The sequence below is a fragment of the Salvelinus alpinus genome, chromosome 13, assembly GCF_045679555.1.
Source record: "Salvelinus alpinus chromosome 13, SLU_Salpinus.1, whole genome shotgun sequence".
NCBI classification, from domain to species: Eukaryota; Metazoa; Chordata; class Actinopteri; order Salmoniformes; family Salmonidae; genus Salvelinus; species Salvelinus alpinus.
Window position 1 is genome coordinate 38,918,726 of NC_092098.1, and position 17,993 is coordinate 38,936,718.

Genomic DNA, 17,993 nt, shown 5'->3' on the forward strand with positions numbered 1-17,993 from the left:
TTGCTAATAAAAGACCTTCATAATTCCCTAACCTCTATAGATTGACTTTCATGAATTTAGGCCTAGTTTATTGTGTTGTTTTTCAGACAACATCCCAAAGACAGCGGGCTCTAGTCCAGGGGTTGAGCTGAAAGGGGCTCCCATTATCCCCCCTCGGCCCAGTCCTGAACTCATCATGGAGCGCTGTACAGAGAACACCCGCAAGAAAGTCAGTGTCCGCAAATCGAGCTAAGCTTTAAACTGTGTGGATCTGGACTCCTGTCAGCAATGCAATCAGAGATGGGTTAATGTGCGCATTACAAGCTAAACAGCCGATAAAGCCAACCATGTGTGCCATAGAGGGCAATTTACATTTTGTTCTGAATGTTACCACTTAGCACCAGCTAACTGCTTATGGAGAAAGTAAAACAATAGTGAAAAGTGAATGTATGTACAAAAGCAAAGGTGTATTTGTTTTTCTAGGGTCATTTTTCTTATTGTTACTTTTACGTATGCAATGTTTTTAATGTTTTTTGATCAAGTGTGTGGTTGTTAAATGTGTTTGACTCAGTATGCGGTTTTTGGAATATAAGATTAGTTATTTATTTGTTGAATTTAGCCATTTGTAACCTACAAAATAAATAATATATTCAGAAAATGTTCTGCAGTCTCTGCATTTTTATCTTCTCTGCTCATGCTCCTTGTCCTTATGTATGTATGTATGATTCCAGCCTGGTCGCTCCGACTAGAGGTAGCATAGTACACATTTTTTGGGGTACCTCAAATTCATGATGTTACAAATGGTATGGTTACTTAAGACAGAATGTTAGTTAAGATGGAAACTAAAGTAGGGAGGTGAGTCCGGGAGGATGGGTGTTCGAATCACGCTGGGGGTAACTTTAGCGAACCACAACTATAACATCTTGCAACTATACTGAACAAAAAAATAAACGCAACCTGTAAAGTGTTGGTACCATGTTTCATGAGCTGAAATAAAAGATCACAAATGTTCCATACGCACAAAAAGCATATCTCATATTTTGTGCACAAATTTGTTTACTTACATGTTCGTGAGTATTTGTCCTTTGCCAAGATAGCCCATCCACCTGACAGGTTTGGCATATCAAGAAGCTGATTAAACAGGTGCACCTTTGTACTGGGGACAATCTAAAGTGTGTAGTTTTGTCACAACACAATGCCACAGATGTCTACATTTTGGGGTGGGATATCCAATTACGATCTTGTCTCATTGCTGCAACTCCCCCACTCGCTCAGGTCGAGTCATGCGTCCTCCAAAACATGACCCCGCCTAACCACGCTTCTTAACACCCGCCCTGACCCAGACGACACGGGGCCAACGGCCAGTTGTGACACAGCCGGGGATCAAACCCGGGTCTGTAGTGATGCCTCAAGCATTGCCATAGACCGCTACACCACTCGGGAGGCCCAGATATCTCAAGTTTTAAAGGAGCATGCAATTGGCATGCTGACTGCAGGAATATCCACCAGAGCATGTAATGTTAATTTCTCCACCATAAGCCGCCTTCAATGTTTATGAGAATTTTTCAGTACGTCCAACCGGCCTCACAATCGCAGACTACGTAACCATGCCAGCCCTAGATTTTTTATTTTACCAGGTAAGTTGACTGAGAACACGTTCTCATTTACAGCAACGACCTGGGGAATAGTTACAGGGGAGAGGAGGGGGATGAAAGAGCCAATTGTAAACTGGGGATTATTAGGTGACCGTGATGGTTTGAGGGCCAGATTGGGAGTTTAGCCAGGACACCGGGGTTAACACCCCTACTCTTACAATAAGTGCCATGGGATCTTTAATGACCTCAGAGAGTCAGGACACCCATGTAACGTCCCAGCTAAAAGACAGCACCCTACACAGGGCAGTGTCCCCAATCACTGCTCTGGGGCATTGGGATACTTTTTAGACCAGAGGAAAGAGTGTAAAAAAGCCCCTACTTGCTGTTTATTATCTATGCATAGTCACTTTACCCCTACCTACATTACATGTGCAAATGACCTCGACTAACTTGTACCCCCGCACATTGACTCGGTACCACTACCCCCTCCCTGTACATAGCCTCGTTATTATTTTATTATGTAACTTTTTTATTTATTTTTTTACTTTAGTTTATTTAGTCAATATTTTCTTTACTCTATTTCTTGAACTGTATTGTTGGTTAAGGGCTTGTAAGTAAGCATTTCACGGTAAGGTTGTATTTGGCGCATGTGACAAATAACATTTGATTTGATGAGCAGTTGATTAGCTAAATTAAGTGAGTAAGTACTGGGCTGGAGCAAAAGCCTTGCACTCCCAGGTCTCAAGGACCAGGGTTGGTGACCTGACCACTGCCTAACCACTACTACTTGACTGCACTTAGTTTTGGCCTCATATGTCTTCGCTCACTGTGAAATGCAACTGTATCCGTGGCAGGTACGCAGACCCTGAGGAAGGTACAGTGATGCCAAATCGTTGGTAAATACCCATTCAATTGCTGGGAGATTATACATGGAGTGTGTGACTCTCTTTATTTTTATAGTTTATTTGCCGTTAGTTAGCACCTCCACACAAACTATTATTCTGGGTGTGCGCCAGCTCATGTTTTTTAAGAACGCATACTTGCCATGCATGCCGTTTTTAAAATGATATGCGACCTGTTGAATACACAAATACTTTTTAGACCAGAGGAAAGAGTGCCTCCTACTGGCCCTCCAACACCACTTCCAGCAGCATCTGGTCTCCCATCCAGAGACTGACCAGGACCAACCCTGCTTCGCTTCAGAAGCAAGCCAGCAGTGGTATGCAGGGTGGTATCTCCACTTCCTGCTTTTTTACCTGTGGAATGTCTGAGACCAGCCACCCGGACAGCTGATAAAACTGAAGGGTATTTCTGTCTGTAAAAAAGCCCTTTTGTGGAGAAAAACTCCTGATTGGCTGGGCCTGGCTCCCAAGTGGTTGGGCCTATGCCCACACATGGCTGCGCCACTGCCCAGTCATGTGAAATCCATAGATTAGGTCCAAATGAATTTATTTCAATTGACTGATTTCCTTATATGAATTGTAACTCAGTAAAATCTTTGAAATTGTTGCATGTCGAACCCTTACGCTAACTCGAACCTATGACGCAAACGACTAGCAACCTAAAGGTTGCATGTTGTGAGTGGCGCAGCGGTCTAAGGCCAGTGCTAGAGGCATCACTACAGACCCGGGTTTGATACTGGGCTGTATTGTGATAGCGAGTCCCATAGGACGGCGCACAATTGGCCCAGCATCGTCCGGGTTAGGGAGGGTTTGGCCGGGGTAGGCCGTCATTGTAAATAATAATTTGTTCTTAACTGACTTGCCTAGTTAAATGAAGGTTAAATTTAAAAAAAAAAAAGAAGTTGGGAACAACTTTAGATCCTTAGCTAATTAGCAACTTTAGCTACAGTAAGCACAACCATAGCATTTAGCAACTACCAAATAAATTAAAATCATACGAAATGGAGGATTCCCCCAAAAACGTATTAATATATTGCGAATGGGCGTGAGACAGCCTTGATGATTCATACAACATTTAAAGTTGCTCAGGTATTAAACTGGGATTCAGAATTTACACTCCAGCCCTGCAGGTGGCGTACTGTTACCTGCGTTGTTAGGGATTTGGCCCAGTTGCTTCCTTTTTGAACCGGGTCAAAGTTGAAAGTGCAGTTAGGAGTTGAAAGTGCAGTTAGGGATGGCTCATGGTTGCCTCTGCGGTAACACGCCTGTCAGAATAAATTGCTTTGAATAAAACCACAACCTATGCCACCCAAAATAATGTAGCTATGAATATTACGAAGATGAAATCAGTATGTGGGTGACACATTGAAGCTCGTTTCGTGAATATTACAAATAACCATAACAGGTAAGACCATTCCCATAAGTAGCTACCCCCATTCATAGACACTAACTGCTTTAGCGCCTATTGAAGATAGTATCTTCTGAACGGGGATATTTTGTTATGAGCCCCGACGCTTGCTCTCAACAGTAACACACATCGCTTGCGGAACACCTGTAAGCATAACTGGGGAAGCAGTGTAACGTTAGCTAGTTCATCAACTGGAGGCACACACTGCTGGTGGATCTGAGCAAAACTGCTACAGTAAGTGTATATTTTCATTTGAAATATGATTTCTTGCTGATATGAAAGAGGCATATCAGCATATGTTTAGAAACCCGGTTTGAAAGCGATTGCCTTTTTCTAAACGTTAAAACACACCATTGGAATTGTATTTCACATGGAGCCAAATGTGGGAAAAATGTAACCGCTGAATAAAGTGTTGCTTAGCGACTTCCCTGTTTTTGTGTTCCTGTACGGCTGAGCACAGCTGTTCTGCTCGGCAGACTGCTTCTGCTCGGCAGACTGCTCCCGCTCGGCCGGCAGGCTGCTGCATGTGTGCACGCATCACTTGCGCACTCTCCCCCGCCGTCTCTCTCTGCTCTAGCCTATTGATGCTTTCCCTGCTGCTGCAGCGCCTGAAGTGAATGTATTAAATCGGTACAAACGTACTTTTTTTAGAAAATATTATCTACTTTACTGCGTTTTTCTGTGCTGTTTAAATATTTAATCTGTTCCTTTTTGTTCTCCTTCAAACTTCTCCTTCAAACATTATTTTAAGTTTTGCTTTGGAGAAGTTCTCATTGATTGAGAGACTGGGGGAGAGCATAAGCAAAGATTTTTGTATCTAAAATATACCACATCTTGTCGTTTCCAATGGGAACAAATTAGTCATAGTCGGCAGAACAAGCAAAGTGGGCAGAGCCAAGCACGAGCTAGCAAGATCCTATTGGTGCGTTCTAACGTGTATTTGCATATTTCCTTTGGGGAACGCCTACTCTGAGGTGTGCATGTGCAATAACTCAATAGCTCAGTTTTTTTTAACTTTGGCAAAGGGTGAAGTCTACAACACTTTGTCCACATAGTTCGTAACAGATTGCAGTTTTGGTACCAGAACTCTATTGAGATCAAATGTTCCATTGATGACAAAATTTGCAGAATGTTGGCCAAAATCCATCTCCTTCCACTGCCGGCCACTGGGCTTCCTTTCACTATCATAAATGCTTCACATTTATACGTCCAGTGAAATATCTGTCTCATTGTTCTATCTGTGGCATATGCGAAAACAAAAATATTATTTCTTAATGTGCATGTCCAAATTAACGTTATGTCACTATTAAGTCATTAAGTCATCTAGAGACTTCTAGTGACAATTGAAGCAACCAGCTACTGTACTTTCCTTGAAAAATAGTTGGCAACACTGCTGAAAAACCCTTCTCTGTGTGTAGGGATTTGAGAGCTAATCGATAGCTAGCTAAAGTGACACTTTTTATGTGATGATGCGTGACTAGCTAAAGGACGTTACACAACTCTGACTGACTCTAACCAAACCTCTTTCAGTCCTCTCTGTCAAACTGCCAATGACAACCTAATATCTAGCTCATTATGTTTTCTGTTTCATGATTTCTCAGGGGTGGAGATGTCATTGGCGTACCTTCGATTGTGTACCCAACACAGGTTAGCACTTGGAGCTCGGGGATATGCGACCCGCACCAGTGACCGCAGGTCTCGGGAGCTAAAGGATGAGGGTCCAGTGTTTCAGTATGTTGGGAAGCAGAGAAAGCCCAACCACAAGGTGTTTGTATGGGGGTTTAGCTACACTGGAGCCCTGGGCATCCCCAGCTTTGTGGTTCCAGACAGTGGCAGGAAAAAGCCTAGGAAATACCAGCTCACTCCTTACCGTCTGGAGACAGAGCAGCAGGTAATGTCTGTTTAACCACAGAAACACTTAACTGACACAATAGACATATTTCTATACAATTTATGACAACTGCTTTTGTTCAATGCCAGTTGGTTTACACAGCCAGGCCGTGTTTGTTTGGTAGGGCTGGGGCATGACGTTATGCAACTGAAAACGAAAATATGGGTTCTTATTGGACAAGTTCAGACAAGGTAGTTGGCTACTTCTGTTTCATAGCGTTACTCTCTTGTTTGGTATCTACTAAAACAAAACCGATTCCGCTAATCAAGGTCTTTTTGACTGCTGAACAATTAATCAAATGACCACCCAGACTATTTACATTGACCCCCCCCCCCCCCAAACCACAGTTTTTACACTGCTGCTACTTGCTGTTTATTATCTATGCATAGTCACTTTACCCCTACCTACATTACATGTGCAAATGACCTCGACTAACTTGTACCCCCGCACATTGACTCGGTAGCACTACCCCCTCCCTGTACATAGCCTCGTTATTATTTTATTATGTAACTTTATTTTTTATTTTTTTACTTTAGTTTATTTAGTCAATATTTTCTTTACTCTATTTCTTGAACTGTATTGTTGGTTAAGGGCTTGTAAGTAAGCATTTCACGGTAAGGTTGTATTTGGCTGTATTTGGCGCATGTGACAAATAACATTTGATTTGATGAGCAGTTGATTAGCTAAATTAAGTGAGTAAGTACTGGGCTGGAGCAAAAGCCTTGCACTCCCAGGTCTCAAGGACCAGGGTTGGTGACCTGACCACTGCCTAACCACTACTACTTGACTGCACTTAGTTTTGGCCTCATATGTCTTCGCTCACTGTGAAATGCAACTGTATCCGTGGCAGGTACGCAGACCCTGAGGAAGGTACAGTGATGCCAAATCGTTGGTAAATACCCATTCAATTGCTGGGAGATTATACATGGAGTGTGTGACTCTCTTTATTTTTATAGTTTATTCGCCGTTAGTTAGCACCTCCACACAAACTATTATTCTGGGTGTGCGCCAGCTCATGTTTTTTAGGAACGCATACTTGCCATGCATGCCGTTTTTAAAATGATATGCGACCTGTTGAATACACAAGTGCTGTACTTGACAGTGAGTGACACTCCTGAACTGGTCTCTCTCCTCAGATCTCCTCTGCAGCCTGTGGGTACGGCTTTACCCTCCTCTCCTCTTCCACCAAGGACCTCACCAAGGTGTGGGGCATGGGCCTCAACAGAGACTCACAGCTGGGCTTCCAACGCACCCAACAAGACCGCCGTAAGACACTCATTCATTCTATCGCTCCCCCATCCTCCATGACGAGCACTCCTCCTTTCTTTTTTTTTTACATACAATCTGGGATCTTGCACTTTCAATTAATGACCAATTGATTGATGAAGAATATAACTTATAGATGTCTAATGAGTTGAGTACAACTGCCTTTCCCAAAAAGATTGTTTAACTCAATTGCTTGTTAACAATGTCCATCCCTCCGCTTTATAACAAACCATGTGGCTGGGGCTGCAGTTTGTTGTTTTTCGCATTAAGGATTGCAGCTTTAACCTATTCAACCATAAAAGTGCACCAGCTTGTCAACCGAGAAAGATTGGAGGATGTGCATAATTTGCTCGATGGTGGGTGTGTGTTTTCAACAACTGCTGCACACTTTCACCAATCTTTAGTGTATATGAAATGGATATTCAGATGAATTTGTGCAGCGCCTGCCCTGAGCTGATGCCTGTGATCGAGCATGTGTCAGACTAGTCTGGGTGCCAGTCTGTTTCTGCTCTCTTGCCAAGGCTTGACAAAGACAGCAATGGAGTTTGCAAGAGCACAAACAGATCTGCGACCAGGGTAGTGTCAGACCATCCCAGTGATGTTTATAATCACCTAGTATTCCCTCTCTAGATAAGAGCTATGACTATGTGCTGGAGCCCTCTCCGGTGCCTCTCCCCCTGGCCAGGCCCCAGCAGACCAGGGTGGTGCAGGTGGCATGTGGTCGTGCCCATTCCCTGGTGCTCACCGACTCAGAGGGAGGTAAGAGGCATCACAGAGGGTGACGATTTGTTCTCCTCACGTAAAACGACACTGAGCTGTTACGAAAATTCCCATATAACTCCCAGTACTGTGAGCAATGTGATTTGTGTTACACCTTTTATGATATCCCTGAGAAGGCGACTTTTATTTAACAGTCTAAGTAAAGAGCATGAAAGTGTGAAACCTGTCTTGGATAAGCTCTTGTGACAGACATTCACATACTTGTAAGGAAATGCAATGGAAATCAAGTAAAATAGCTAGCTCAAGATTCTGAGATGATAATTTTTACCTTGGATAATATGCCTTCCTGTCTGTTTAGGGCTATTTTGCTCACTGTGTGTGCTTCTTTGAGGAAAATGTCACACACAAACTAGGGAAAATAGGGGGGGGAATTGATCTGGGAATTATTGGGCTGATGGGTTCACATCCTAAAGACATTTCCCTACCGTTGTGCCCATGAACAAGCCCTTAACCTACTACATGGAACTGTATTCCACATCAGGTAACTGATGCAAGCAGTAGACTCAGATTTAAAAAGCAGGTAAAAATACACCTTATGGAACAGCGGGGAGTGTGAAGTAACACATATAGGCACAGACACATGCATACACACACATGATAACATACACACTATACACACACTTACACATGGATTTTGTGTTGTAGATATGTGTTTGAGAAATATGATCCTGAGGGCATACACACTTAGTGTGTTGTGAATTCTGTAGTGAATGTATTGTAGTGTTTTTAAAATTGTATAACTGCCTTAATTCTGCAGGACCTCAGGAAGAGTATCCATAATAAATACAAATAAATACAAACTACACATGGATGCAAGCCAGGGCACTCCCATAACTGAGTGGGTCAACTCCGTAGGGTTAAGATATCAATATGTGGTCCCTTACATGTTGAAAATATTGATGTTGATCCTTCCTACTATTTTTAGTAGATGTGTAATTTGAATCCTGACCTTTGCTTATGCACTTTGCAGAAATACATTTGAGCTGATGATCGTCGAAGAGTGCGTCATAGTTGTGTAACGATTGTTCATTTGGCGGCACTTTATTATACGGTACTCTTTCCGCTGGTATTTCCCTGGAATTTACTAGGAAGTGATGTGGTAACAATCTGTACTTTGAGGTACTTACCTAAAAGAATATAACAATTGGTAACTACCTGGTGACCGGTTATTCTTGTTTTATTTAATCCCAAATAAACAAACATGTCATTTATAGTTTAATACTGTGTTAATGACATTTTATTTACATTTTTACAATGTACTTAATAAGAAAATACCTGGTAATTTTTGTACTTCAAAATAAAGTGCTACTGTTCGTTTTACAGACACAGCTCCATTTTCCACATTGTTAACAATGTTGTTAATCTAATCATACCCCTGGATCATCCTCCCACATGTTTTTTGTGTGTATGTCGCTCTCCTTTCCCTCATTCCCTCTTTCCCACATCAAAGTGTTCAGTCTGGGAAACAATGCCTATGGCCAGTGTGGGAGGAAGATGGTTGAAGATGAAGTCTACAGGTATGACACCACACACACACCGCTATGAATTGTTTACTCAACATATTACCTTATTACTGACGCAGTTGATCAGGCTGAAACCATGCTCAAAATGCAAAGAAAAGTCTGCCTCTGCCGTTGTCATGCAACACGACCGGGTGTATGTTGAGTCATACTAGTGATGACTCATAGTGTCAAATCAATGCAGGCTGGAAATGTATTCACTCTCCAGGAATTTGACTGTGCTTTTCTGCCCAATGACTGTCTTAAGTGCTCAGGTTGAACAACAATCCTATAATAAATGTGTGTTCAGGGGTCGTATGTATCAGAGTTAGAGTGCTGATTTAGGATCAGTTTAACCTTTTGATCACAATGATTAAGATTATAGGAACTGGGGGGAGCTGATTCTAGATCATCATGCCTACTCTGATACATATGGCCCCCGGTCTTTAGAGGCCTACTAAGAGTGAGCAGAGGAGAGGCCGACAGGGAGTGGGCAGAGGGGACCTTTTCTGGACAGACGGGGCTCCTTGAGTAATTGATTGATGACTTCTCTCTCTCTCTCCCCCCAGTCCCTGCTGATGACAAACATACCCATAACATGCTGCCTCCAAAATATTTGAAAATACAGAGGGTTTCACTCTGTGTTCTTTTGGAATTCACCCAACCCTGTAGTTTAAAATTTGGGCCTAAAAGTACATTTATTTGTCTTGCAGTATTACTTAACAGCTTTCTTACAAACAGAAAGGATAACTTGGAGCGGATTTTTTTTAAACACGGGCTTCTTTCTTTTCATTTTGTCATACAGGCTAGTAATATGGAGTGAATGCAATGTTTGTATTTTGTTTTTTCAAGTATTGTGGTGGCAGCATCATGGTATGGGTATGCTTGTCACCGGCAGGGACTGGGGAGTTTGTTAGGATCAAAATAAATATGAAAGGAGCAAAGCCCAGGTAAAATAAAAAGTTAGAGGAAAACCCACCTCAGTCTTCTGAAAACCTAACCCTAGGATAGGGTTTTATTTTTCTGCGGGACAGTTACACAATGATTTATGCAACAGACACATCAGAATGGCTTTTCAAGAGGTGTTGAGTGTTTATGAGTGGTCTAGTCTCAGTCCTGGCTTAAATCTACTTAGAAAATCAGAGACGAGGTTTAAATATTGCTGTCCGTTATTGATCCCTAGCCAAATTTACTGAGCCTGAGCAATTTTGACAAAAACGATGGATACAGTTGAAGTCAGAAGTTTACATACACTTAGGTTGGAGTCATTAACTTGTTTTTCAAGCACTCCACAAATTTGTTGTTAACAAACTAGTTTTGATAAGTTGGTTAGGACATCTACTTTGTGCAATTTTGTTGTAAAATTGTTGACAGACAGATTATTTCACTTATAATTCGCTGTATCACAATTCCAGTCGGTCAGAAGTTTACATACACTAAGTTGACTGTGCCTTTAAACAGCTTGGAAAATTCCCCAAAATTGTCATGGCTTTAGAAGCTTCTGATAGGCTAACTGACATAATTTGAGTCAATTGGAGGTGTCCCTGTGGATGTATTTCAAGGCCTACCTTCAAACTCAGTGCCTCATTGCTTGACATCATGGGAAAATCAAAAGAAATCAGCCAAGACCTCAGAAAAATAATTGTAGACCTCCACAAGTCTGGTTCATCCTTGGGAGCAATTTCCAAACGCCTGAAGGTACCACGTTCATCTGTACAAACAATAGTACACAAGTATAAACACCATGGGACCACGCGGCCGTCATACCGCTCAGGAAGGAGACACGTTCTGTCTCCTAGAGATGAACGTACTTTGGTGTGAAAAGTGCAAATCAATCCCAGAACAACAGCAAGGGACCTTGTGAAAATGCTGGAGGAAACGGGTACAAAAGTATCTATATCCACTGTAAAACGAGTCCTATATCGACATAACCTGAAAGGCTGCTCAGCAAGGAAGAATCCACTGCTCCAAAACAGCCATAAAAAAGCCAGACTACGGTTTGCAACTGCACATGGGGACAAAGATTGTACTTTTTGGAGAAATGTCCTCTGGTCTGATGAAACAAAAATCAAACTGTTTGGCCATAATAACCATGGTTATGTTTGGAGGAAAAAGGGAGAGGCATGCAATCTGAAGAACACCATCCCAACTGTGAAGCACGGGGGTGGCAGCATCATATTGTGGGGGTGCTTTGCTGCAGGAGGGACTGGTGCACTTCACAAAATAGATGGCATCATGAGGATGGAAAATTATGTGGATATATTGAAGCCACATCTCAAGACGTCAGTCAGGAAGTTAAAGCTTGGTCGCAAATGGTACCAAATACTAATTGCTACCAAATACTAATTGAGTGTATGTAAACTTCTGACCCACTGGGAATGTGATGAAAGAAATAAAAGCTGAAATAAATCATTCTCTCTACTATTATTCTGACATTTTACATTCTTAAATTAAAGTGGTGATACTAACTGAACTAAGACAGGGAATTTTTACTACGATTAAATGTCAGGAATTTTGAAAAACTGAGTTTAAATGTATTTGGCTAAGGTGTATGTAAACTTCCGACTTCAACTGTGTATGTTGCTCTAAGAGTTGTGCGAAGTTGGTAGAAAATCTTAATGAAAATGATTCACAGCTGTAATGGCTGCCAAAGGTTCTTCCACCAAGTATTAACTCTGGGGTTGAGACTTATCCAATTATGATATTTCTGTGTTTTTTCTTCTTCATTTGGAAAATGTTCTATAACTTTCTTTCACTTTTGAAAATGTGGAGTAGGTTGTGTAGATCTGGAGGAAAACAATCTCACGTAATCCCTTTTTATGTTACATTTTAAGCCAGCAAAATGTGAATAAAGTTCAAAGGGCTGTTGACTGTCTATAGGCACTGTATGTATGTATGTATCTATCTGTCTGTCTATGTAATATATATATATAGTCTCTCTCCGTTGCAGTGCCAGTCACATCATTCACAAGATGGAAGGCTTTGACAGCCCAGTGACTCAGGTGTGTTCTGTGTAACGGGGACAGAAAGACACTTCAGCCATTACTGCTCCTTGGTCATTATTGTAAAGGAAAATGTGTTCTACATGACTCACCTTGGTAAATAAAGGCTAAATAAACAAATAATAGGGTGGGGGGAGGGAAAGCTGATCCTACATCTGAACATAGGGGAAACTGCACCCCAGAGTGAAAATATGTTGTGTGCAGATGTTATGTGTGACTGAACCCTGTGGATGCCATGTTTGTCCTGTAGGCGGTGTGTGGGCAGGACCACAGTCTGTTCCTGACTGAGACGGGCAAGGTATATGCCTGTGGCTGGGGTGCAGACGGACAGACAGGTTAGAAGCCCCCCCCCCCCCCCACACACACACACACACTGGGAAAATGCCAAGGGGTCCCTATAAAGATAAACTGAGTCTCTATGGTTTATCACTGTCTCCACCTTTTTTTGTACATTTCTCTCCAATATCAGTTTATTTTTATGCAGAATTTCCCAAATTTACTTAACCAATTAATGACCTTGTGCAAATATAGTGTTTCACTCCTGCTGTGTGAGCTTTACACATTTTTATCCACAAAGTACCTGAGTAGAAAATTGGTTGTAAGCGCCGAGAATAGAGCCATTTTACTCCTAAAAATAAAATCAATGCATGAAGCCTCTGTAGTCATAAGAGTCCAACTTACTCGGCAGATATTTAGGACACTTCATGAGCTGTCCTAACCAGTTAAGAGTTACCGGCAGGTGTCTTGATAATAGGAAAGGTCAGCAAGTCAGTGCTTCCTGAGCCATATGCAATTGCTTTGGAGTTTGGAGTATGTTGATGTAATCAATTCAAAAATAATCTACCTACATAAAACAGTATCTCTTGCACTTTTGACAATTAATTCACGAGGCCTGTTGTACATGATATGCCAAAATACTGGATCCGTACCCAGGTCAATATGGACCGCGGGTCCCAACTACCAATTTATTTAACATTTTGGGGTTGGGTTTGGGAACCCTGTCAGGCTTCGATCCCTTGTATCATATAAAAACAAATGTGTAGAATTGCAGGAAATTAGCTTTAAAACAGAAAAACATTTCTCTATCCCATGCAAAATGGGTAGAATTGTGGGAAATTGGCTTTAAAACTGCAACATTTTCTCTCCGCCAACAAGAGGGGTGTGAACAGTTTGGGGTCGCATGGGTTGTGAGTTGAGGTTTGTTACTACGCCAATAAATTACCATATCAATCTGGACCTTTGCCACCTAGGAAATTTGTGTGACCTGACCTTCTCAAATAGTGCTTGAGTACCCCTGCACTAGGCTAACAAATAATTACTTTTTTGATTATTTAATTAACATGCGTGTTATTTCAAGTTATCCCTTCAGAGTGCAATATCATATTGTTAAAAAATATATCCTAAATTGGGTTTGGCTGTGAATTGGACGATTGAAGGCATCAAGGGCTTCATGTTAACTTGGATTGTGTTCGAGGAAAATTATAGACCTTTCACCCGTTTTATGAAACATTGGCAAGTGACTTGATGCCTGCTGTGCCAAAGCGATAGAGTTATTAAATGGGAGTGATGAGTGTGTTGATAAACAATAATTTTTTAACAACCATTGGAATTGGTTAAAAAGGTTATGTATGCCAACATATTAGGAAAGAATTAAGAGTAGGCAAAGTGATTGTGTCAGGTGAAAATTATATCAAACGTTTTAGCATTGCAACATTTGTACAGTCACATTCACCTTTTTTGTCTGAAGCATGGAATAGAGTTCACAGCTGGCGATGCCTCCTCGGGATTGGTTATTCCCCATCATTTACAACAATGTCAATGAGCGTCATCACCATCTTTCTTTTGCGGTACCTGTGGTGGCATATTTTCCACAACATACCTCAAACTGTTGTAATTACCAACTGAGAAACTCAGTTTGTCCGAGCAGTGTCTTAACATCATCCTAAAACCTACTCTGAGCTGGAAGTTTAAAACAGGATTCCTAGGACCTTTTCTGAGAAGCTTTGTGGACATGGGCCCAAGTCTCTTAGTGCATAAAGAAAGAGCATAATTGTTTCTGAGAAGCTTTGTGGACATGGGCCCAAGTCTCTTAGTGCATAAAGAAAGAGCATAATTGTTTCATTAAGACACATGCATAGTCTCCCACACACTTAACTGTTTTCTAAAGACTAAGCAATACATTTTTTTGCAGGTCTGGGCCACCACAACATGTGTGCCAGGCCGGTGGCTGTAGGAGGGGACCTGGCTGGTGTGAGGGTGCAGCAGGTGACCACCTACGGAGACTGCAGCATGGCCGTGTCCCAGGACGGCCAGCTCTATGGCTGGGGCAACTCTGAGTACCTCCAACTCTCCTCGGTCACTGAGGCCACCCAGGTGAGGAGCCAACGTAGTGCCCATCACAATCTCAAATCAAGTTTGCCAAACTTTGTGACTCTTGCTTTTCACAAGGCTATACTACAGTATATGTTAGCCTGGTGGAACCAGCTGCATTGACTGTTCTATTTCACTTCATGTATCAGTCTGGACTTTCTCCAATAGATGGGTGTTTGCAAATAATAGAAAATGGCTGTGCTTTGAATTAAGCCATCCTCTGATTGGTTGAAGGGGATCCAATTGCTGAAGATAGTTTTGAATAATACCGCTCAAGTAGTTTCAATGAGCAGGAATGGTAGACTGAATGGCGAATGTATCGTTCAGGCTGGTTCCACCAGGCTAAACTATAGGTACCACTATGTGTTCTTATTCTATTTCAATGCGTGACCTTTTGTCCAGCTACTGACTTTGTTCTCCCTCTCCTCAGATTAACTCCCCTCGACTCCTTCCTTTTGAAGGGGTGGGCAAAGTGACCCAGGTGGCCTGTGGAGGCACACAGGTGGCCATTCTGAACGGTGAGTACCGGGGCCCTGTTCCATTTCGGCCACTTCCATTGTTCCTACCTCTTCCATCTCTGGCGGGTTGATTTGCATCTAAAAGTGGGCGTGCCACCAGGATCACCTTGGACGGCCGCCTGCCTGCCGAGTGCTCGTTGCTAACTGGGATATTTACCAATCTGAGAATGTGAAAGCAATATGGTGGAAGCTCCAATTACACTATAGGAAGGTTAGGCGTAACCATATTGCTAAAAATGATTGAGTCCTTTCAGATCTGTGAATATTGAGGGGGGTGGCTGCCAAAATGGAACTTGGCAGTGAAATAATAGAAGATCAAAACGAATATTGCTGGACTGTATAGCATAGCTTCCCATTCAATAGACTTGTTTATCATATCTTTTCAATAAATAATATGTAGTGTGTCAGTAAAGGCATGTTTGTCTTTACAGAGAGAGGGGAGGTGTTTGTATGGGGCTATGGCATTCTTGGAAAGGGCCCTAATCTCTCTGAATCCCAAACCCCTGAGCTGGTCCCTCCTACACTGTTCGGCCGCTCAGAGTTTAACCCTGCGGTGACCGTGAGCCGCATCCACTGTGGGCTGAACCATTTCGCTGCCGTCACAGGTGGGTTAAGTCACGATTTTCAGTATGTGGAATGAGTTATGTTGGACAAAAAAACAACAATACATCTTTAGTCACAAACTCACAATGTTACAGTTTAAGATGAATATGTTGGCATACGGGAAGTAGGACTTACCCAATAACTAGTAATGTGGTGCTATACCATTCAGTGGATGATACAAGTACATGGAAGCATTCATATTTACATATGGTTAGCATTTTATTAACCCATTCCCATTTCAAGCCATTGGATGAAATAATATTAAATATGTAGAATGTCTACCTATTGCTTGCTGTTCCAGATCGTGGGGAGCTCTTTGTTTGGGGGAAGAATGTGAGAGGTTGTCTTGGTATTGGAAAGAAAGAGGACCAGTACTTCCCATGGCGGGTGAGACAAGACTTAGATTACTTATCAATTTTTTTGCTGATCATTGACATTTTTGATTTATTCAAATGACTTAGTGATAGTCCACTACAACATTAACAGGCGTATCAACGTAGCAGGCGTAAAAGAAAACGCCTGAGCGGAGTTCCCACATTCGGTTTTCAGTGGAAAAGGAGGCTAGTTTGATTGACATGTATCCCTGAAAACTGGATGCATCCGGTTATTGGCAACTCCGCTAAGGCTACAACAACGTTTGTCCAATGTTTTCAGACATTAATTAAGTGATGTTCCATAGACCCAGCTATATGCCTGAATCTCATTCAAATGGAAAAGATGGGCACTGTCTAATATGATAAACTCAGATGGTGCCCATCTTTATCATTCATTTGGGATTGAGGCATCTAGCTGGACCTACCCAACAGATGGTATGGGAGGTGGACTCACCTGGATATTAGGCCACTTTGATTTTGGAGTGAATCAGACCTTTTTTAGCATACTTTTTAAAGGATGCATAACTAGTCCATGTATGTTTTAATGCTACATAACTGCATCTTATGGTAATATTTTGATGGTGTACTGTTTTCAGGTGACTGTGCCAGGTCATGTGGTGGATGTAGCGTGTGGGGTGGACCACATGGTGGCGCTGGTCAAGTCTGTCATCTGAGCGTCCCCAGCCGGAAGGGCACTGCCAGTAAGCCCTTCTCTTCCCTGTGACCCCCTCCCCCCCTCTATTACTGAGGGGTATCCGGCCCTGTTCAGACGCCCTGTTAGCCTCACATCCTCTGGCCGCCAATGGAGGCCTGAACCCCAGAGCCAGCTGTCCTCCATGGGTGGTAGAGATCCTCCGTTCCCGGCAATCTGGTGACTGTGTCCGCCATCGAACGCTTCAGTCTGCTCCCTGTGTCTCTGGCTAGCACCGCTGGGATAACATGGAGGCTGGGTTCACAGGCAACAGTCACTGCAGCACTACATTAATCTCTACATTATTGATCTGACACTAGTCATTGGGCACCCTTGTTGGATGATGTGGAGATCAGTGGAGCAGAACTGATGCGGTGGAGCCATGGATTTTTTTTCTTCCTGCAGAGAAGTGCTGAAACTTGACTGTCAGACCTCCAGAATAATGTCCTTATGGCATTTTACCTTCACTGTTGATTTTTTTATACACATGTTTCATGAGCTGAAATAAAATGTCCATATGCACAAAAAGCGTATTTCTCTCAAATTTGTTTACATCCCTGTTAGTGAGAATTTCTCCTTTGCCAAGATAATCCATCCACCTGACAGGAGTGGTATATAAGTAGCTGATTAAACAGCATGATTATTACACAAGTGCATGTTGTTCTGGGGACAATAAAAGGCCACTAAAATGTTGAGTTTTGTCACACAACACAATGCCACAGATGTCAAGGGAGTGTGCAATTGGAATGCTGACTGCAGGAATGTCCACCAGAGCTGTTGCCAGATAATTTAATGTTAATTTCTCCACCATAAGCCACCTTAGACGTTTTAGAGAATTTGGCAGTATGTCAACAGGCCTCATTGTGCCCAGCTTCGCGCGTTGATCAACGAGGTAGGTGGCCTGTTACTTTTTCCCCAATCTGCGCAGCGCATTCAAATGCTAAAATGGCTTGTGTGATATTAGGTTTTAGTAATTTGCTAGGTTATTGTTATCTGTGTTTTACCAAAACAAAGGTAAGCTACCGGAGACAATTTATCTGGCTATACCTGCTGAACGGGGCTTACAATAGATTTGATTGATTGTTCAGGTTCACCATCAGCAATAGTTTTGCTTT

At 42.3% G+C, this 17,993-nt stretch overlaps 2 protein-coding genes across 9 annotated transcripts in view; both read left to right on the top strand.

Annotated features, from left to right (window-relative positions):
* The window catches only part of ncf1 (neutrophil cytosolic factor 1), a 29,222-nt gene extending 28,583 nt beyond the window's left edge, over nt 1-639 (top strand). For 3 of the 4 annotated variants that reach the window (XM_071339262.1, XM_071339263.1, XM_071339265.1), the window contains one exon: nt 87-639. In XM_071339262.1, coding sequence (XP_071195363.1) covers nt 87-232 — 146 coding nt within the window. In that variant the 3' untranslated portion in view covers nt 233-639. Of the gene's footprint in view, nt 1-66 lie in introns of all 4 variants that reach the window. The other variant, XM_071339264.1, reaches the window with a different exon arrangement.
* A 3,038-nt stretch (nt 640-3,677) lies between these two features.
* rcc1l (RCC1 like) lies at nt 3,678-17,406 on the top strand. Of its 5 annotated transcripts, XM_071339269.1 has the most exons (13): nt 3,678-3,881; nt 4,005-4,118; nt 5,486-5,775; nt 6,912-7,041; nt 7,672-7,800; nt 9,272-9,338; nt 12,271-12,322; nt 12,573-12,657; nt 14,514-14,695; nt 15,123-15,210; nt 15,642-15,815; nt 16,115-16,200; nt 16,784-17,406. In XM_071339269.1, exons 3-13 carry the CDS (start codon nt 5,494-5,496, stop codon nt 16,859-16,861), a joined length of 1,353 nt encoding a protein of 450 aa, XP_071195370.1. In that variant the 5' UTR covers nt 3,678-3,881; nt 4,005-4,118; nt 5,486-5,493; the 3' UTR covers nt 16,862-17,406. The 5 variants fall into 5 exon arrangements, with proteins under 5 accessions (XP_071195370.1, XP_071195372.1, XP_071195369.1 ...); XM_071339271.1 differs by having other exon boundaries at nt 3,678-4,118; nt 12,255-12,322; XM_071339268.1 differs by having other exon boundaries at nt 3,678-4,118.
* Nucleotides 17,407-17,993: the final 587 nt, after the last annotated feature.

Coding starts and splice junctions, on each gene's coding strand:
- rcc1l (XM_071339268.1), top strand. CDS start 5,494: ATGTCATTGGCGTACCTTCGATTGTGTACCCAACACAGGTTAGCACTT. Junction 7,801..9,271: donor GCTCACCGACTCAGAGGGAG/GTAAGAGGCATC, acceptor CCCACATCAAAG/TGTTCAGTCTGGGAAACAAT. Junction 9,339..12,270: donor GTTGAAGATGAAGTCTACAG/GTATGACACCAC, acceptor TCTCCGTTGCAG/TGCCAGTCACATCATTCACA.